We start from the raw sequence: 21,347 nt of genomic DNA, 5'->3' as shown, positions 1-21,347 counted from the left end.
CTTCCATGCTTCCCCCTGCACTGAGAGAGAAACCCCACCCCACCCTGTCTGGTCTCACTACCCCCCACCATTTCTGCTTCTTGAATCTACCCTCTCCCTCCGGCCTCAGAGCCTTGCACCCCTAGTGCCTGCTGCCGGCACCTCTCTTTCTGCTCCCTCTGCCCGGCTAACTTGCTCCCCTCTGGGCTCATCTGAAAGGCCAAATCCCTACTGAGGCTTGTCCAGCTCTCCCCCAAATTAGTCCCATTCCCTCCCTCACAGCATCTCCTCCTCACACCCCAAGTATCTGTGCGATGGCTTGTGTCATGTCCAGCTCTCCTCACAGACCAAGGATCTCAACCCTGGCCACACCTTAGAATCGCCCAGAAGCGTTTAACAAGCACCAAGCTGGGCCCCAGCCCTGACCAGCTAAAAGCAGAAGGGCCATTCAGCCGGGTCTGGCTGACCCTCTGCAACGCCTTCCTGCTCACAGCCCTTTGAGCTGCCTCTGGTTTTTATCCATTTGGTTCCCATATGATCAGAATTAAACACTTTTGTCAGCAGCTCAAAATCACCATTGGAACAAGGTGGAGAAGAGGAAATGAAGGAGAGAGAAAGAAAGAGAGAGCAAATGAGAAAGAAGACACACAGAAGGAATAGGACGGAGAAAGGGAGAGACGGAAATGCCAAGTGAAAGCAGCAAGAAAGGAAGTGGAAGGAAAGAGGAGGGAAAGGAGAGGTGGGCAGGGCAGTGTGAAAGCCACCCTTGTTTCACTGTTTATTTCTATTTGGATTTTGTTCCAATACCGAACGTGACCCCAGTTCAGTTGAACAAACACTGTCTGAGCAGCTACTATGTGGTAAGCCCTGTCATGGACCTGGGGACACAGCCATGGATGAAACACACACAGACAACTGCCTTGAGGAGGTGCCACCCAGCAGGGTGGGGGAGCATCCAAGAAGACACTATACCCCTTTCATTTCTCAAGTGATGAAATCAATATTCAGAGAGGGAGAGTGACTTGTCCAAGGTCACACAGCATACACAGTGGGAGAACAAGACCAGAGCTCAGGGCTCTGAACTTGACCCACTCTTCCTCTCCCCCTTCCCGCACCTCTCTGCTTTGTCTTGTCAATCCTTCCAGCTTTTCAACACCCATGGGAGCATTTGCACATAACTTTGTATGGTTTTAGCTTTAATGTGTAATTATTTTGAAAAATAAGCAAAAGGAAGAAAACAAGGAAGTCAATGATATACAGACACAAACATAATTCTTGTGTTAGACTATGTCCTTCTGGGGTTTTTTCTATGCATAGACATTTAAATTCTGTTTCTACAAAATGTTCGTTTTTGCTTTGTGTATTTTTCCTTTGATGTTATGGAAGGAGCATTTCCTCACAGGTTCTCCTGCCTAATAATGTCTGACATAAGAAATACCTTAATTTACTACACTGGTTCCCCTTTATCGGACATTTAGATTGTTTCCAATTTTTACCAACTCTAAATAGCGCTGGGGTACCTTTACTATTTGAGAAATATACAGAATAAAATGGAACCTTGAAGTTTTGCTTATTTATAATTACTTTACAAGTAATGGAACTGGAACTGACCTTTTTGTGTAAGATTACTGGCCATGTGTATTTCCTTTTATATTATTTGTACGTTCATGGTTTTTGCCCATGTTTTATTTTTCGATACTATCGACACTGTGATTTAAAGCCCTCGCTTGCTGCTGGAGTGGGTGACAGATGTGACACATGCATTTCTGCACAAATGCAAGCAGTGACGAGGGAGGCGCTGCCTGAACTCGCTGAACAATGAAAAGATTCCTGTAACGGCCACCAGGGGCCGCTCTACTCCCACTGCCGGGGCAGAGAGGCGGGTGGGGCATCCAGCATTCCTGAGGCTGTCACCCAGAACATGGTCTCGGCTCAGCAATAATAGCCTGACGCTGACATTTTTAAGATCGTGATTTTTAATCTCTCTCTATGAGCCTCCCTGTTACTCTCTATGCTGCCCTCCGCTGTAGCAGTCAGCGGTCCAATTGCCATTGTCTGCAGCCCTGCTGTCTGCCTTACAAGCTGTGGGAGAGCAGGGTCACCTCTCTAGCCCCAGAGACCAGTGTAGTGCCTGGGACATGGCAGGTGCCCAGCACACACTTGCTAAAAAGCACTGGGTGGGTGGGAGGCGACACATCAACAAAAGGGCCTTGCTTCTCTTGCAAACCCATCCTTTTAAATTTCCTTTCACTTGGGACCCTGAGCAGAAACGTCCTCCCCAAATTCCCCCCTAGATTGGGGTTTGTCTTTGCAGTGGCTCGTTCCTGAGGGGACCTGGATTCCAGGTGACTTGCTCTAGAAACTGTAAACTGTGTGGTCCCAGGCAAGGCATGTGCCTCTTCTGGGCTGTGGGCTTGGGGACAAGGACACTGGTCCCTGCCTGGCTCAGTGCATCAGGACCGCCCAGCATCTATGAGGTCCTGTCTGGGAAAGCGCTTTGTAAACATGAAGCAAATAACACACCTTCTCATAATGAGTGCCTTCACCATAACTCACACCATGACGCCAGAGCACATCAGATACAACCCAGGGGCCGTTTAAGGTGGTGGTGAAGCATGCAGCTCATTTCAGATCTCACGGGTGTTCACAACAGTTCATTCGGATGGGTGCTTGTCATGGGTTCAAATGGGTCCCCCCAGCACTCATAAAGCGGAAGCCCTAATCTCCAGTTCCTCAGAATGAGACCTGATTTGGAAGCAGGGTCACTGGAGATGGGATTAGTCATGATGAGATCATTAGAGTGAGCCCTAATCCAGTGTGACTGGTATGCTCATAAAACGGGGACATCTGAGCACAGAATCGACACACATAGGGACGAAGGCCCTCCACAAGCCTGGACCACATCCTTCCCTCCAGGACGCGGAAGGAACCGACCCTGCAGATACCTTGATTTCGGACTTCAAACCTCCAGGACCATGGTGTAAACCACCGTTTGCAGTCCTTTGCTGCGGCAGCTCCAGGAAACTACCCTTTCCCCGAAAATAAGATGTAGCCGGACAATCAGTTCTAATGCATCTTTTGGAGCAAAAATTAATATAAGACCCAGTATTGTATTATATTACATTATATTATATTATATTATATTATATTATATTATATTATATTATATTATATTATATTATTATACCTATTGTATTATATTATATTATATTATATTATACCCGGTCTTATATAAGACCCGGTATTGTATTATATTATATTAGACCCCATATTCTATTATATTATATTATACCCTGTATATTATATTATACCTGGTCTTATATTACATTATAAGACCCGGTCTTATATTATAGTAAAATAAGACCGTGTCTTATATTAATTTTTGCTCCAAAAGATGCATTAGAACTGATTGTCTGGCTAGGTCTTATTTTGGGGGAAATACGGTAATATGGTACCTAAGTGCCTATTTGATCAATAAAGAAGTAGAGGCTGAGAAGTGAAATGACTTGTGAAGCTCAAAGGTCTCCCAAGGGGCAGGGCCAGGCTCCACGTCACCCCACCAGGTGGGGCAACATTGGGTCCTCCCTGTCTCCACCTGGGAGAATCCTAATGTCCAGCCTTAACCAGAAGCTGGTCACCGTGGTGCCGAGTGCCCTCAAGGGATCATCAGCAAGTGGCAGGAGAGGCCACCTTTCCCAGAAGTGAGAGCAAGTGATGCAAGAAACACACAAACCACCACAAAATGGACACACACAGACGGCTAAAGCAAGCTCCTTGCTAATAAAACTCTCCCAACCTGGTTTTTCCAGGCCACCATTTTCAACTGCTAGAAGCCCGAACTGGTGACTGCCCCAGGATATTTTATGCTGAAAATGTCCCCCGACATTTGTTCCATCTTTAAAGAGCCCTTGCATGGACCTTCTCCTGGGTGCTTCACTCTGACACCCCTGAGTAGGTAGCAACTGCAGAAATCCACAGGGGCTGAGAGGGACGCCCCGAGTTCCCAGCGTCCTAAATGGGCCAGAGCCCACCCATGGGCTCCAACAACCGAGACCCGGCTGTACCTCTCTCCCTCCCTCCTCGCACTTGATGAACAGTGACTGAGCTCCTCTGCGTGCCCACGGCTGTGCTAGAGCTGGGGACGCGACAGAAAATAAAGAGGACAGCGCCTGTCCTGAAAGGTTCTGCCTTTTGGTGGAAGGAAGCGGGGAATAAATGAATAAGTTTACAGCAAGTCAGCTGAAAAATGAGGCCGGGAAGGGGCTGGACAGTTAACAGGCGGCTGCTCTATAAGGGGCGGAGGCACATTTGCACAACCACGACAGGATGACACAGGTCCAGAAATGCTTTCAATATGGCTGTTGCCATGACGACCTCCTGCACTGGGGTATTTTAGGGAGGACTGCTGAAGCAGCCGGAGGCACCCTCACCTTCCCAGCACACCTGCCCCCAGGGAGGCTCCACCTGGTGCTGACAACAGCACACCATCAGGGCCGTGAGAAGGGAAGGAAGCCCAAGGGCCCCCCCGGAGACCAGAAGGGGAAACATTACCCGAAGGAGGTGGACCAGGAAAAGGTGGGAACATAGCCACCACTGGCCACATATCCGGTGGGCTCAATCGGATCCCCCTAAAAGATGTTCAAGTCCAAATCACACCCCCTCGCATTCCTGTGACTGTGACCTTACTTGGAAGGAGGGTCTTTGCAGATGTAAATTAAGATGAGGTCATACAGGAGAGGGCTGGGCCTGGCCCACCTCACCTGTCCCAGTGGTTCTCAGCCCCTGGGCCAGGAGAACCACACTCGGGGACAGCCCTTCCCAGAAGGCGGCACAGTGCTCCCAGTCCTCTGGCCATTGCAGGCCACTGTGATGGGCGAGCTGGTGACCCCAGGCTGGTCCACTCCAGGTCATCAGCCTGTGCTTTCACCAGCAGGTCCCACAGATCAATGGAGACAAATCAGTCACATTCAACCGACTCCAATCAAGGGTCAGCCCTTGGGACAAAGGACAAGAAAGAGGAAACGATTGTGTAGTTAGTGTGGGTGAGTCAACCCAACTTCCCACTGGGCGACACCAGCCCCGGAAGAGGTATAGGCAAGGATGACGGCGATGACAACAATGATGGTGGAAGAGGCTAAATCTGAGTGGCCACTCAGGATGTACCAGCACTGCGCTAAGAGCCTTCCCTGTACCTTCTCGTTCCATCCTCACAGTCAGAGCAGGAAGCAGGTCTCAGTGCCATTCCCATTTCACACTTGGGAATACTGAGGCACAGAAAGGTTTAATAACCTACCCAAAGTATCACGGCTGACAAGAGGCAGAGCTGCGCTGGCATCGCTGTGGCCCCTGTCCACTTGGGGTCCCCCTGCCTCTTGCACTGACAGCATCTCACCCCACCACACGTGGCTCCAGCATTTATGGTTTGACACTGTCTCTCCCACGGGTCTGTAAGGAGCAGCCTATGCTGTTTCGTCTGCTTCCCCGCTGATGTAGCGCTGGTTTCTCCCAATGCTGGAGACAAGCCACCTGGGGACCATACTCCATGGGCCCTTTGGGGAATTTTCAAGAGTTGTGACTGCCCAGTAGCCACCTTCAAGCCTTGAGAATATGGGCCCGGTCATGCACGAAGCAGTTCCCCTGGGACATTGGGACTCTTAAATGATAATGCATGAAACATTGACAAGGGCACAAATGCAGGCCAACAAGCGGCTTGTGATTTGATGGCACACAAGCTATGAATCCAGCCACTGATGCTGCCCCAAACCCCTCAAAAACAAACTCTGGCCCCAGCACCTCGAGGTAAGGGCAGCGGCTTGGTGTCACCACTCTGATACTTGGTAGCTGGAGGCCCATGGCCAAGTCACTTTACCTCCCGGGTCTCAGTTTCCCCATCTGTTCAGTGGAATAACAGCACCTGCCTCACAGGCTGGTCTAAGGATTCACTGAGATCACAAAATGTCCAAAATGTTAGCAGGAGTCGCATAAATATTTAGGCATTCACCCTTTCTTTTAGATAAAAGAAAGAGTAAGTAGCATTGTGTGGAGAGGTAGAGAGATTAGGAGATAAGTACTTAAACCAACAGCCTAAATTAAAGTCTTCCATTTAGGAAAATTACAGAAAGGATTCTAAATGACAATTTTCATACACAATTTATTTTCCAAAATTACAGTAAGGTGTCAATATTAAATGTACACTGTTTTCTTTTTATCCAATAAACATAACCGAGCAAGAATGAACAGGACATGCCAAAGAGTGACAGGAGAAAGATAAAGTAGCAAAAAGATAAAATATGACCACAGATAAACTCATTATTAAAACAGTTGAGGCAGGATACACGTCGTCATCCCGAGAAACAGAGAGCGTTTAAATTTCCAGTTAATTTGAAATAGACTGTCCTGGTCTGAAGAGAAATTTGATTTTTTTTTTTTTAACAAGCAGTCTTCTTTGGGCTAAGGTTGCTGCTTACTGATTTTTTCTTAAATGCAAATTGACCCAGGGCAGCGGAGCAAGGATCTTGGTCTCTTGGAGGGAGGTGAGTTAGCGCTCTTTTCAAGGAGGCAGCCGCTCCTCTGTACTCATGTCAGATCAAATTTGGATTGAATTCCAGTTTTGCCTCTTACTTGCTGTGTGACGACAGCTCAATGCACTACCTCTCTGAGCCTCATATGTAGAGTGAGGGTACTAACAGTGTCTGCCTCACAGTCTTCGTGGCATTAAATGAAATAGTGCCTTTGAAACATCCAGTTGGGTGCCAAGCCCATGGTAGGAGTATATTACATGTCAGCCTTTACTCTTCTGTCAGTCAAATGAATAATTAAACGTCCAGTCTACTCTCACCTGCAAAGCTTCAGAAATTCCAAGGTCACACAGCTAGTAAATGGAAGAGCGGGAAGGTGCCACCCCTGTGTGCCTCCTACTGCTCAGTCCTGGGGAGCTTCTGTGCACTGCTGCTGGGGCAGGGGCTGCAACAGCCCCTCAGAGCTGGACCTGCCCTCAAGGAGCTCACAGTCTCAGGAAGGAGAAAGGAAGGTGCACACACAGCACTGCCATGCAGGGGGCGTCCCCACCGCTGGCGCTGTGAGGAAGGTGGGAGGGGCTGATTGCTTTCCCAGGAAGGAGCTCCCTGACACCACATACAGAGGAGCTGGTCTCGCACAGGGCCTGGCCCACCACCGGGACTCCTTAAGCGCTGGGCAGGTGGATGGACAGGAGGGAACAGACGATGAGGGATGAAGGGTAGCAGTTAGCTGCCTGGAGAGTGGTTGGATGGCGAGACGGACACGCAGACTGTAGGGTGAACGAGACGATGGAACGTGGGGAGACACGGATGGACGGGTAAGCAGGTGGATGGGTAGGTGAATGGGGGCGAGTTGTAGGGTAGATGGGTAGGAATGGCTGGGTAGGTGACTGGACTGCATGAAGGCTGGATGGATTGGGTGGGTGGAGGCTGGGAAGGAGTCAGTGACTTAACCTAGTGGTTGTATGGAAACGTTAGAGAAGAGCGAACACTCACTCCTGCCCTGGGGTGCTGCCACTTACCAGGCTACAGTGACCAGCAGGGGCTGTGCTGTTTGCTGTGTCCCGGGGGGCCTGGGCTCCCAGTGTCTCTCGCAGGCTCCTGTTTTCTTCCGCGAGGTCCTCCACCTGGCCTTGCAGGCCGATCTCCGACAGCTTCAGCTCATAGAGGCAGCAACGCAGCTCCTCCAGCTGCCCACGGAGCCGGCGCTCGGTGGCGCGCTGCTCCTGCAGCCGGCGCGCCGCCTCGTCCCGCTCGCGCTCACTGCGCTCGGCCCTCGCCTGCAGGGCACGCAGTTCCGCGGCCTCCTCGGGGGCATCCTGGGCACCGGCCGCGGACGGCTGTCTGGGGCTGCGCAGGGCCGGGGCGTCCAGTTCCGCCAGCAGGAGGCCCGCGGCGCGACACAAGCGCCTCACGTCCCGCTCCAGCCTCTGCACCTGCGCCCGCAGGACGCGCTCCTGCTCGCGCACCAGGCACAGCTGGCGCCGCTGGGTCCGCTGGCAGCGCTCCAGGGCCTCCGCCTGCCGCCCCAGCGCCTCGTCTTTGTGTCGCAGCTGCTCCCGCAGCCGCCGCAGCCGCCCCCGCTGCCGCTGGGCCGCGCGCTCCTTCTCCAGAACCTACAGGTTGGCGGTGGATGAGGGCATCAGGACGCAAGCCCAGGGATGCACCGTCACTCACTCTGAGCTTGCCTTTATTTTTAAACGTTGGTATTTTGTTCATCATGGAATATTTATACATTAAAATGTGTTATCAAATGTTATTTGTCTCGATTACTGAGGTTTTTTGGCACCTTCTTAAATTTTGCACAGAAGAGTGCCTCACTCCTCTCCCACTAGTAGGGGCCCTGCCCACCCAGGAGCTCCCTGAGTCTTTGCAAGGAAACTGCAGTGGGCAGGACCGCATCAGCTGGTGCACACTTGGAGGGCAGCTCCGGTGGCTCCACACCAGCTCCACAGAATGTGTCTATGCCAGTTCGGAAAAAGCTGCCACCGGGAACCCCCTAAGGGTCCCCATTTGCACCCCAGGACCTCTCGGATCTCTCCATTTCCCAGTGCTTAAAGGGTAATTCGTGGCCCAGCAAGGGTCAGCTAGCCCTGGCTTCCAGCTGGGAGGACAGGACCACCAGTGCCACAGCGGCTGTTCCGTATTGTGAACAATCCCCTTCCCCGTGCAGTTAGGTACTGTCACTATCCCCTGGGACACTCAGCAATGACGTGCAGACTATTACTCAGCTAAAGGTCCTGCAGCTGGGATTCTGACCTCTGTGTAGCCGTCTCAAGGCCCAGAGAGCACATCTCCCTGTTCTCAAACCTTGCCCTCCCCCCACCCATGCTCTGTGCACTGCACTGGGGTGACCCACCCACTGCGAAAACAGGAGTCCTACCTAATTTTCAGAATTAATTTAAGCACATGGGTGGACCTGCCTGCATGTTAAGCTTTCTTTCAACTGCTAGTGCCTGAGGCTGCTCCTCCATGGAGAGCTTGTGAAGATAAAACCAACGAGCAAAGAGAGGCCCTGGGAGCAGCTCAGCGGGCTTTGTCTGACAGCTTGTTTTCCGGGGTGGGTGGGGGTTACGTGGGGCTGATAAACCTGGAGTCAGAGTCCCAGCGAGGAAAACCCCTCTGAGTTTGCCGATGGTGTGAGTCCTGCCGTGCATGCTGCTGGGGGCACAGTGCTCCATCGCCTGACAGGCCTGCCTTTATCGGCTTTCAGAATAACCACAGGTCACTGCAGAAATCACCACTATCCTGCGGATGCTCGCTGGGAATACTGACAACAATAGGGCAAAACCACCATCGGCCAGTCGCAGGTACAAAAGGCAGAGCCAGGCATTCACGCACTCCTATACAACCTGCTCCGAAATGCAGCTATCTCGGGAGAGAGATTTAGAGTTAGAGGTTTGGGCTGGGCTGGAGCTGAGCCAAGGGGTCACTGAGGGACCCTGACCCAGCCCCCTCAACCCTCTGAACTCCTGCCCTCACCTGGAAATGGGGCTTTGTGACAGGTCTTTCCCAGATGCACGCAGATTTCATGAGGCAGGAATAGAGACGTGTGGGGAAAGGGCTTCGTCTCCCAGAGAACCGCAGTTCTCTCAGGTATCGGGGCGCCTGAGCCACAACACCACCTTCCTTGCTGTTGCCCTGGTCCTCCATCTCCTTACCACACTGTGAACATCTCATAACTGCAGGGCTGTGTCTGATTCACCTTGAAAATCCTACAGGTATATGGTGCATGGCTGAAAGAACGTTTATTAATGCATTTTCTACAGAAAGATTCTCGAGGGTGGATCGCACACCAGCACCGTGTCTCATATTAAAAACTCTTCTCGGGGGCTGATGATGACACACGATGAGCCCGGAGGAGAGTTAACTCGACTTCCTACACCTGACATTCAATACAAAGGGCGAGCTGCCACTTACGTGTCTGCCTGGCATCCTAAAGACAAATTTTAATTTCACTGTACACCTTCTCTTTCCACACTCCACTTCTGTTTCACTTAATGGCTGAACCCATGTTTTTGGAACTTTTTTTGACTGCGCCCACTGTAAAAATCCCATTTTAACAGCATGCCCCATAAAACACATGTACACATACACGGTTTCGTGAAATAGCACTCCTGTTTGTACATGTGAGGCCCTTTCATATTTCCTAGTCTATTCCATTTTTAAAATGTGGGTTGTGACTCACAGAATTGATGTCACAACCCACTGACAGATGTCAATCTGTAATGTGACAATCACTGCGCTGCTCGGTAACTCGCAATCAACTGAAACACGATGCCCCTGGGGACCTCTGGGTGCCACACGCAGCTGCCCTCCAAGTCTTGCCATTTCTGCCCCTGCAGTTTTTCCTAAATGTGTCCTGCCCTTCAGCCTTCATCATCTCTCCCCTGGAATATTTCAATAAAGACTAATAATTACAAAAGCAGGTAGGGTTATTTAAATGCCTACTGTTGTAAGCGTTTCACATGTATTAACTCACTTAACCCACACAACAATTGGGGGGGGTTTGGTACTATATCATTCCCATTTCACAGATGAGGAAACTGAGGCCCAGAGAGGTTAAGTGACTTGCCCTAGGTCACACAGCTAGTGAGTGGTAGAGTCAAGGTTTGGCTCCAGGCAACTACCTCCAAAGCCCACCCCTTAACCACATGCTGCTTCTCCAGCAGCACTCTAACTTGTCCCCTGTCTCCACCAAATCTCTCCCATGCAATTAGAATGACATTCCCCAAACCCTGACCCTGAGAGTCTCCTGCTAAAGCCTGCTTCCCACTGCTTTCAGAATTTGGTCCGTGCAGTGGCCCCTCTGGAACTATCCAGTCTCATCAGCTCAGTCTCCTGGCCCACACCCTCTGCTCTGGTCCTTGTATCTTCTCCCAAACCTCTGTGCATTTGCCCAGGCGGTCACCCACACCTCGAATGCCCTTGCCGCAAGCCCCAGCTCACCTGGCCCAGTTCTCCGTAGCTTCCCTACCCCACGCACACAATGCCCGGACCGCCCTCCTGGCGCACAGTCTCCAGCTTTGGATTCCTTGTTCCCTATCTGTGTCCCCACCTGCACTCCAGCTCCTGAGGACAGGAGCCTGCATCTGTCATCCCCTTGTCCTTAGGCCAAGCTGGCTCCCCTGATGTCAGCCCTGACGATCTCTGCCCTGAGCTTTCAGCCAGTGCACAGTCCCAGCAGCTCACCCACACTCTCACACACCCCAGTGGATCCCAGCCAGAGCCTTGTGAGGCGGACAGCACAGGATGGGGAATCCCATTCTACAGATGGGGCAGCTGAGGCCCAGGAAAGCCACGGGACCTTGCCCCAGGCCCCACTGTGCTCTCCCAGTTCGCCCCACTGATTTTGCTCAACTGCAGTTGCCACCACGTCAAACACATGGGGTGACCCTGCTGGGGCTAGAAACAGGAGCCGGAAGGAAGGAGGGAACCAGTACCTGGTTGGCGAGCTCCCCCTGCAGCACTTCCAGCTCCTCCTGGGCCCGCAGATAGGCGCTCCTTTCCCGGAACATGCGGGCGCTCAGCTGGTCCACCTTCCGGAGGAGCTTCCTCTCGGACAGCTCCAGCTCCTGGATTCTGCAGCACGGAAGCAAGAAGACGCTCACCCAGGATGCGGGAAACACGGCCGGAGGTTCTCACAGACACCAGGGGCAAACTTCTGTTTTTGTCATTTGGCCAATTTAATAGTCTGACAAAATCACAGTTTGTACGATATTCACACATATCTTTTTAAAGAGGGTCTGAAATTCTTCAGAGATGCTTCTGTCTCATAAGGCACCACGCATCAGAAATCTTAAAGTGCTCTCATCCCTAAACCAGTAATCCCGAGTTCTGGTGAAACCAACTAAGGACCGAGCCTGAAGCAAACATCTGCATTGTTTCAGTGAATCTGCACATGACCAGCCCACAGCTGGCTTTCCTTAGTCCTACTGCACACGAGGCAACTGAGGATCAGAGATGCTCAGCAACTCACCCAACGTCACACAGCATTATAGTGTCCAGGCTATCTGACTCCCAGACTCACACTTTTAACCCTGTGCTCTGTTGCCTCCCATCTGAGTTACATTCTTGTAAATCTCTTCCAAGGAAATAATTGAAACTCAGAAAGAAAACGTTTCTGCGATTAAAATAATTAATCTCTGTATTACAAAAGTAAGAAGTTAGAAACGGCCTAATTGCCTAACAGTTCAGGATGGCAAAGCCACATGAAGGATTTGTGTTACCCTGGGGAAATGGTGAGGTCATGTCACATACAAAGTAATACCCAGACCGGAAGTGAGCCTCCGTGGAAGGGAGAAGCACGCATGAGTGGATGGAAACCGGAATGGGACAGCCTGGCTCCTGGCCCACTGGAAGAGGAGGTGCAGCTAAGACTTTCCTGTTGCCTGTTGGTGCCTAGTACCCAAGTCTCCTAAGGTTCTAGTCTTACCTCTATAAGAGGAACCAGGAAACACTTGAGAAGTGCATTTACAGCTACGTGGACAAGGGGCACTTTCTCACTGTTTCACCCAAGTCCACGCCAGGTGACCTGCTTAGCCAGGACAGACTCTGCTTCCCTGGGTGAGGCCCTAGCTTTGCCTCCTTGCTCTGCCACTCCCTCACCATGGAGCCAAAATGGGGCTCATTCACCACTATGACCCTCAGTATCTTTATCTGTAAAACAGAGGTAATTTGCACATTGCTCAGCGGGTTGTTGTGAGGATTAAATAACACGATTCATTATCATTGATGATAAGGCCAAGAGTCCCCTCTCCTCCTCTAGTTCTGAGGCCCGTGGGGAGGGTCTCAAAAGTGACAGAAGGCAATGTGCCCCCTTGGATGGATTATAATTGAGTTCCTCGCAAAGTGAGTGACAGGAATGACCTCATGTTAGTCAGAGTGTCAGGCTGAGTACCTCTGACTGGTTATAAACATGGCGATATCGAAACAGGACAAGAAAAGCCTCTCTTAAGTTTTTGAGACCAAAGATAAAGAAGAGACAGTGTTTTATTCTGATATGATCCCTGTCCTGACCTAAGCAGAAAAGGACCAATCTCGCTGTGGCAGCTGAACAATTGCCCCCAAACACATCCAGGCCCTAGTCCCTGGAACCCATGAATGTTCCCTTAAAAGCCAAAGAAGTTGTAGATGTGACTAAGTTACAGCTCATGAGATGGGGAGCAGACCCTGCATTTTCTGGGTGGGCCCAAACTGCTGTCACATTTGCCCTTGCAGGAGGGAGGCTGATGGAGATTTGACACAGAAGGTGAAGGCGATACGATCTCTGAAGAAGAGGGGCCACTGGCGCAAGGTGCTACCTGCCAGCGCTGACAGTGGAGGGAGGGGCCAAGAGCAAGGAATGCAGCAGTAGCCACTGGAAAATGCCAGGAACAGCGGCCCCTTGGAGCCTGTGCAGAGAGCAGGGTCCCACCCACTGCAGGACGTCAGCACAAGGAGAGTGCTTTAGATTCGGCCTCCAGAATTGCAAGACACTGAATGCGCATAGTTCTATGCCACTGGGTTTGCGGTCATTTGTTTTGGCAGCCATAGGAAACAAATGCACTCACAAATGTGAAACAGACACTAAAGGACAGCTTTCTACTGATGAGTGACAAGTTAAAAAATATTAACATGCAGAGCTGTAAAGAGCACTATGAAATTAGGAGACTCCCTTAGGGAGCAGGATGAATTCACCCCCTCATGGCTGCAGTTGTCATTCTGGGCAGGCTGCCTGGGTTCAAGTCCCAGCTCCCCCACGAGGCTGGGTGTGCACCCCACCTTCAGAGAACAGAGGACACAGTCCACTTTTCCCCACAGGCGCATCCACGATGCCCCCCACCCAAGCCCCACAGGCCCCTCCTCTCCATCACTCACAGTCTCTCCCATCTCTGTCTCTCCCTCACATGGAGGGGTCTCCTTTGCTGGGGTTCCCCACCCATCTTCCCCAGGCCCGTTGACTTGGTTTTCACTGCCAGTGTTTCTGAAGGGAGATTTGAATGTACAAGCATGTCGCCGCTACACTCTTTTGTCTCTCCAGAGCTGAGCCCAGCATTCCCCAGCTCTCAACCCCCAGGACTTATGTTATGGGCTGGATGTGTCCCCACACATTCATCTGTTGAAGCTCTAACCCCAGGACCTCAGAGTATGACTGTATTTGGAGACAGGGTCTTTATAAAAGTAATTAGGGTAAAATTAGGTCGTGTGGGGGTCCTAACCCCAGTGCCTGGTGCCCTTGTAAGAAGAGGAAATTAGGACTCAGACACACACACAGGGACGACCATATAGAGACACAGGGAGAAGACGGCTGTGTACATGCCAAGGAGGGAGCCTCAGGAGGAACCCACCCCACCAACAACTAACTGTTCCTGGATTTCTAGGGCCGAGGACAGTGAGAAAATTAATTTCTGTTCTTGAAGCTGTTCGGTCTGTGGAACTCTGCTGAGGCAGCCCAGCTGACTGACACAATTTAGTACACGACCTGTGGGGGTAAGTGCAGGCTGTAGAATGAGTGAGTGAATGAATGGACAGTAACACAGAGTGATACACAGAGTTAACGCAATCATTTTTCTGATATGTGAATTTCTCCATGTGAAAAGTTTTATAAAGAGGAAACGCAGTAAAGCACATGTAAACCCATTCAGTGCTTGCCTTTGTTAAAAAGAAAGGAAATACAAGAAAATGGCAAAGAAAGTCCCAGACAAATCATGGCTGCTGGTAAAAAAAGCCTGTCAGAATTGATCCCGGCCACAACTGTCCTGCATTTCCATGCTGCGTTTCTCCTCTGAAATACATGCAAAGCCCATCTCATTCTGCTGGCCTGGGTATCAAAAGTTGATCCGGAAAGAGCTTGGGCTTTGGAGAAAGACCTGGATTCAAATGCCCGACCTCTGGACCATGTCGGTTCTATCAGGAAAATAGCCCATACCAGGAGTTCAGCAGAAAGAAACAAACACAGAGAATCTGCTATACAGGTGATGGATGAGTGACAGGTGAGACAGAGATGATGGCAACCCAGAGACAAGCAACAGCCAGGAGCACGTCTGCCTCTGGGGCTGGAGGGACACACAAGGAGAGGTGGTGACACCGGGGTGTGGGGACAGGTCACCGGCAGAAGCAGGGCCACAGAGGAAGCGGAGAGCATGACCAAGTTGCAGCCACTTCCAGAGATGTCACCGAGAGCAGAGAGAGGAGAAACACCCTGGCTTCTCCCTTCCTCCTCCCTTCGGTGGCTCCCATTGGCTGGACCCAGAAGGAAGACAGTGAGCCAGAGAGCCTGGGACATCTCTCTGTAGGCTCAGCCTTCGTGACAGGGAGCAGGGCACGGGAAAGAGAGAGAAGGAACTGAGAGCCAATGACACCACAGGCAAGTTAAGGGACATCGGTGAGCCTGCTTCCTCGGCCGTAGAAACGATTCAACACACCATTCTTACACGGTTATGAAATACACAAAGGAGTCATGAAATACACAAGAAGAGGTCCACATGGCATATTTACCTGCTCCTGAGCCCGGACTCTGACGTCACATATTTGTCCACAGCTGCCAACAGCTTCTGCTCTGAGGATTCCAGCTGCTTCCTGAGCGTCCCCGTATCCACGTCTGGGCTTCTGGCTGCTTCTTCCGGAAGACATCCCTGCTCCTCACCACTATCCTCTACGTCCTGGAAGATCCAGGACGTGTCAATCTTCACGTCAACGTTCATGACATCAAACCCATCACTGCTGGGGGCTCTGACTACGTAGCTGAAACTTTTTTCAGTCCGTCCTTTAGCTGTTGGCTCCATCTCAGACATAGTTCGTGGGTCAAGACTTAATAAAATTCAATGAATTTACAACATTGGTTTTCTGAAGATTTCGAGGTGGGTGCAGTGCCTTCAGATTGTGCAGGAAAATGTCCTCTGAGGAGGGCAAGAACAGGTGGATTATTTATGAGTGTGGGACTTGGTTTCATTGGAACAAGCGTCATGCAATTTGAATGAAAGCCTCTCGTTTTACAAGCCGGCATGCCAGAAGCAAGAAAACGTTGCAGAAAAATCACTTGGAATTAAACACTTAATAACGTGCATAAAGAGGTAAAAGTGGACGCCAGGCAGAACCATCAGAATGTTATAGGTTCTCAGTAGTGAAGCTCCAATTTATAGCCCATAATGAATGCATTACGCCTCCTCTTTGAGTGCAGAAAACATTTGTCAAGGACCTAGCGCGGAGGGGATGGGGAACTGGTGCCACACTGGGTCAGCTCACCTGACCTTGTCCAACTCTCCAGGTAACCCTAGGAGGTGGGCGTCATCATAACCCCTGCACAGAGGATGAAACAGAGGCTGCAGAAGCTGGGGTTGGCTTGTCTTGGCCCACAGGTGGGAAGGAGAACACTCAGGATTCCAATCAGGGTCTGGCTCCAAAACTTGAGAGGTGAGGGACGCACCAAGACCCAGACAGGAAATAATGCATCCTGTGAGCAGGCTGGGGCAGGAGTGATTGACAGCTGACTGTGACCAATGGAAGAAGCCACACGAGAAGCCCACATTCTCGGCCTTCCTTGGAGGAGTGCTCTGCCCCCAGAAGGTGCAACCTTCCTCCTCCCCCCAGGACAGGTAAAAGCCAGTTTGAGCCCCAGGGCCTCAGCCTGGGGAAGCATCTTCAGGCTCTTTTTCAGATGAGTGACTAAGACTTTGAGGTTCATGGAAATAAATGCTCAGGTTTTGAGCGGGATGGAAAGGGATGTGGGTTATCAACCAACCCCCATGGGCTTCTCAGGGGTGGAAACCAGGGGTGAGAGGATTGCTGTGGAGCAGCTGTACGCACAGGGCCCTGCACCCCAGGTGTCTCAGTGAGGCTCCCTAAGGCTGAGGGAGGTCGCAGGAAGGACGCTGGCCAAGAGCAGGGCACCAGGAGTGCCCATTCCTGATGGAACAGCACCCCAGAGAGACAGTGGATGGAGGGAGGCGGGAGGGACCACAGCTCCTCCCTACTAGAGCTGGAATCTGGAGGGGATAGTTTGGGGTCTGCAGAAGCCCCCAAGGGTTCTTAGACAACCTCCAGGAGAGGACCCCAACTCCTGGTGGGGCTCTCTCACCCTCTTTGGCAGGCCTCTAGCTCATTCTGGTTCAATGTGAGAAGACTAACAAAACCAAAAAGGCTGTTGTTTGTCCTGGGAGCAGCAGGATGGTCACAAACCAGTTCCAGAAAATGAGGGAAAAGCAGGAGCCACAGACCCCGAGACTCTCAACCTGCAAGACAGCAGGATGGAGAAGGGAGGCAGGATGGAGAGGAAGGGAGGCAGGAGTGACTGATGGAAGGAAAGACCACGAATTCGCTTAGAAAGGTGTTGAGTTCGTGCTAAGGCACGGTGTCCAACTCTCCAAGGTAACCACAGTCCCCACAGTGACGGGACATCTGACCCCTGGACTTCTCTGCCCAGCTCCTCACTGGCTGTCGCTGGCCTGCAGAGGAGCGAGGTGTCAGGGTGAGGCGTGGGACACCACAGGTTTAAGCTGTACCACATGGCTGAGACTGCCAAGAACGTGGCCCAGGCTCTCCTCTCATCTGCGCAATAGGTCTGTGAAGAGGGTGGTGGTGAAGGGTGGACTCAACCCTTCTCCTTTTCGCATGAGGAATTGACCTTGTGGGCAGCCGACCTTGTAGCTCTGCTCACCTGGAAACCATACACACGTGTGACGTCGGCTGCGTTACTAGGCAACCACCATCACAACCGAGAGGGTGCATCTCACCTGGGCACAGAGGGCTGTGGGTGAAGTGTGGGTACGCACCTGGTGGGCTGGCAGCGCTCTGAGGTTCGCTGAGAACAATGGATCTTGGAACTGGATCTGTCCCTGGCAAGGACCTTGGAAGCGACGCCTGGGACTGTCACAAGAAATGCTGGCTCCTAGTGGGGACTTTGGTGTTCTACGCCGAGGCAGCTCCCATACCTGCCTGTGTAAGCCTCACTGCCTCACACCTGAGCTGTCTCCTGGCGGCCAAAGAGAATCCGTCCTGGTCCTCGTGGGCTGTATGGTCTCCTTGGAGGATGCGTCCCACTGAGGGATGTCACCTGCTGTATCTCCAGCCATGGTCCGGGAGTCCTGTGGGTCTCACTGTCTAGTTGGGCCAAAGAAGACCTCTTATGAGGGCCTGCATGGGAACAGTCACCCCATCCCACCGATGAAGAAGACTCAGGGTGACGAGAACTTTGCCATTGTCCACTGCAGGAAGCGGTCGGGCTGGGAGTGGGCGCGGATGGGGCTGACTTCAAAGTCAATGCCATTCCAGTCCCGTGGTCTGAGCGGGAGAGTGAGCAGACTGAAGTTTGGACACCAGACCGCCTGAGGCTCACATTACTGCAGCTGGGAGAGGATGGCCACTCGGTGCCTTAGGACCCGCTTCCCAGACACCCGTGCGTGCCTCCTGGACTTCTGTCCACTAAGTTAGCAAAGCAGAGCTTCTCTGTGCTTCCTCACCCCAGAGAAAGCAGACATGCTTTTGTCTTCTTCACTGCTCTGTGGCTCCACATTCCCTCACCCCAGGGAGGGCTCAGGTGCCTGTATCTTCAAGCAAAGACGTCAGTTCATTCACATTTGGTCACTAAATGTTGGTAAGTCATGGGGGCTGGTGTACTAGGTGCTTTGGGTTTAGATCCAAAAGAGAACGGTCACTTCTCGGCTGTCCTGGTGTGTGTTTGCTTAGAGGCCCTGAGTCCTTTGATTTGGTTTGAACGTCCCTCCCAACATGGCTGGGGTGCCCCTCTCTGCCAACCACTCCAGCCCTGGACTTGCCCTTCTGAGAACTGTCAGCTCCTCTGTTGGGTCCCCTTTCCCCAGTGATTCCCTCAGTGGCCTGGACTTCTGTCATTTTAGCTTTCTCCAAAGGTTCTTCTCACTAGATATCACTAGACAGGATTGCTCTTGCAGCCCAATGAGCAGAGGGCAGCGACTCTCCCCAGACTTGGGATCCACCCATCCTTGCCTTCAGCTGCTTCTTCCAACACAGACGCGGTTGTTCTTTCCCACACACGCACCACCTTCTGTTTCACGCGATCTAGTCTAATTCTAAAAGTCTTCCTCCCAAAAGCTTGGGAGAGGACAGACATGTGACCAGGTGCCTTCTTCTGGAGATGCTCCCCCTCCTAGCCACCCACCCACACACCCACACACCCTAGAAGAACAGCAGCAGCAGCGAAAAGTAACTTCTCCTATCCAGGAATCCCTCCTGGACTTGACTCTCACCAGCTGCTACCCCTTCCTCCTTGGCTGCCCCACTCTGTCCTTTTTCCTGGGAGGCTTGATTCAGGGGCTGGTCTCCCGAGATCTTCTCTGTGGTTGTAAGGGAGTGGCCTGGTCTCAGACCAGTGTGGAAGGAGCCTCATTCCCCGGAGATGGTCCAGGGACACTCCACATCCCAGCATGTCTTCCTCAGCCGTCCCATGAAAGTACAACCAAGATGCAAGACAGCCCCCGTGTGGTTGAGTCGGGGCCATGTCCATCTCTCAGTCCTCATTCCACACGGCCCCAGACACTGTCATGCTCTGGGACTTTCTCTATGTCACACCCACGAGCATGGTGGAACCTGTGGCTTCCTCTTTGGAAATCTGAGGTCCCTGGGGTCCACCCTCCATTGTGGGCAAGGCTCCAGGCCCTCCTCTCTCTGGCCACCAGCTGCTGAATCCAGCCACACGTGGACCTGGAGGGTTTTGCTGACTCGGGCTTGCCTTTGGGTTCAGATCACAGGGACATTTGCAAGTCAGACTGGCTGACAGATTCTGGATGCACAGGGCACAGTTCATGGACTCGTATGTACATGGTCTATGTCCAGCCAGGCACACACGCCATGGCCAGGGGAGGTAAACAGTGCACGGACACAGGCCTGTCCCCAGACAGGGCAGTAGCTCTGCCATCACTCAGTTTCTGGTAATTGCACTTAGTTTCCTGGTACTCAGGTCACTGCCGCTCGGGCTTTTGAAGGTACCACAGTGGGGACGCAGATGTGGCCCCGGGACTCACAAAACCCCTATTGTCCCTGCAGAGCCCCTACAGCTCGGCCTGGCCAGGACGCAGCCGTAGATGCAAAAAGGCCTCCCCATCAAGCTGTCGTCAAGTATACGTGAATTCTGGTTTCAGTCTCTGGGCTTGGAATAGCTTGTTTTGCAGTTGAATTTTGGTTTGAGTGGGGTTGGGGTTGCCATAGGAACTCAGTTTATTCCATTAAGCTCTTTTTCTATCCTGTAGAATTAAAAAATAATTTGATATGACACAAGAACCAAGGGTTGAAACGGTTGGAGAGGCCCCTGGCTTGTCTGCTCCCACCTACCCCAACTGTTGTCCTGAACTCTCCAGCTGAGCCCTGAGGGACCCTCCCTGACAACCCAGGGGAAGAGGAGACAGGACTCAGAGCACCTGTCCTCCAATACCCACCCCCACCCCCAGGGCTCCCCACTCTCGACCTGAGGAGACCTGGGATCATTCCTTGGCTCACTGCACAAACACTGAGTGAACTTTGTCCACGTGTCAAGCGCCGACCTAGGCATTAGGGCAGAGAAGCTACAAGGCAGAGCCCTTGCGTGCCGGGCTCAGGCTCAGGGCAACCACGAGAACAGCAGGCAGGGACCCGGCATGAGAGCTCAGCCCGAGGTCCAGGCAGCTCATGCACATTTTGGGTGTCCCCAGAGCTCACGGGGCTGGATTCAGGGGCAAAACTCGAGGCTGTAGGAGCCCAGCCCCAAGCTGGGCACTCAGAACAGGGAGAACGGGGAGGGCCCTGGGTGCCAAAACAGGAGCTCAGGGGGAGACACGCAGGGCCTGGTGAACAGACTAAGACCAGCTGCCAGGAGGTTTCATCTGGAGGTCCCTGAGCCTGGTGCGGGCATTCAAACCAGGCTGGGGGCGTCCAGGGCAGAAGGAGGGGGAGGGGCAGGGAGCTGAGGGCTCATTACACAGGCTTCCTGGGCATTTTGTATGCAGATCATGGCCCTGCCCATCAGCCTCCTGCTCCAGCTGACAGACCCCTGACCCTCCCTGGAAGGCCACTCTGGCCTGGACACTATGGAGGATTTACTGATCCACAGGCATTAGAGAGCACCACAAACTAAAGCCAAATGGAAAGAACTTGGGGGGGGGGGGGGGCCCTTTTCAAGATGAAATGCAACAGGGGGACAACCAGTTCCCATAGTCCATTCTTGTTCCCAAGGCGCTCCTATCTTCATCCCAGGTCTGGAACTCGCCAGTGACCCCTGCGCCCTGGGCCAATGAGCCTGAGTGCTGAGCAACTCCCACAAGGCTGCCTGCCACACACAGCGCCTCGGCTCCCGGGCAACGTCACGATCGAGTCGGGAGGAATCCTCTTTTTAAAAAAATCACCATTTTTATCTGAAAATGA

General features: G+C 52.2%; 1 protein-coding gene and 1 long non-coding RNA gene across 20 annotated transcripts in view; both read right to left on the bottom strand.

The window, feature by feature from the left end:
- Window positions 1-19,096, bottom strand: part of LOC109439466 (uncharacterized protein C4orf50) — a 105,893-nt gene extending 86,797 nt beyond the window's left edge. For 4 of the 15 annotated variants that reach the window (XR_012492532.1, XR_012492531.1, XR_012492537.1 and 1 more), the window contains exons 1-4: window positions 17,750-19,095; window positions 15,477-15,877; window positions 11,441-11,579; window positions 7,520-8,113 (exon numbers count right to left, since the gene is read on the bottom strand). This is a non-coding gene — a long non-coding RNA (uncharacterized protein C4orf50). Of the gene's footprint in view, window positions 1-7,519; window positions 8,114-11,440; window positions 11,580-15,476; window positions 15,878-16,223; window positions 16,278-17,749 lie in introns of all 15 variants that reach the window. The other 11 variants (XR_012492539.1, XR_012492547.1, XR_012492538.1 and 8 more) reach the window with 7 other exon arrangements.
- A 98-nt stretch (window positions 19,097-19,194) lies between these two features.
- JAKMIP1 (janus kinase and microtubule interacting protein 1) overlaps window positions 19,195-21,347 on the bottom strand; it is a 102,477-nt gene continuing 100,324 nt past the window's right edge. For all 5 annotated transcript variants that reach the window (XM_019748183.2, XM_019748185.2, XM_019748182.2 and 2 more), the window contains one exon: window positions 19,195-20,194. In XM_019748183.2, coding sequence (XP_019603742.2) covers window positions 20,177-20,194 — 18 coding nt within the window. In that variant the 3' untranslated portion in view covers window positions 19,195-20,176. The remainder of the gene's footprint in view (window positions 20,195-21,347) is intronic.

The sequence above is a fragment of the Rhinolophus sinicus genome, linkage group LG02 (assembly GCF_036562045.2).
Source record: "Rhinolophus sinicus isolate RSC01 linkage group LG02, ASM3656204v1, whole genome shotgun sequence".
NCBI lineage: Eukaryota > Metazoa > Chordata > Mammalia > Chiroptera > Rhinolophidae > Rhinolophus > Rhinolophus sinicus.
The sequence above is the reverse complement of the archived record's forward strand: the minus strand, read 5'-3'. Positions and strand labels throughout refer to the sequence as shown.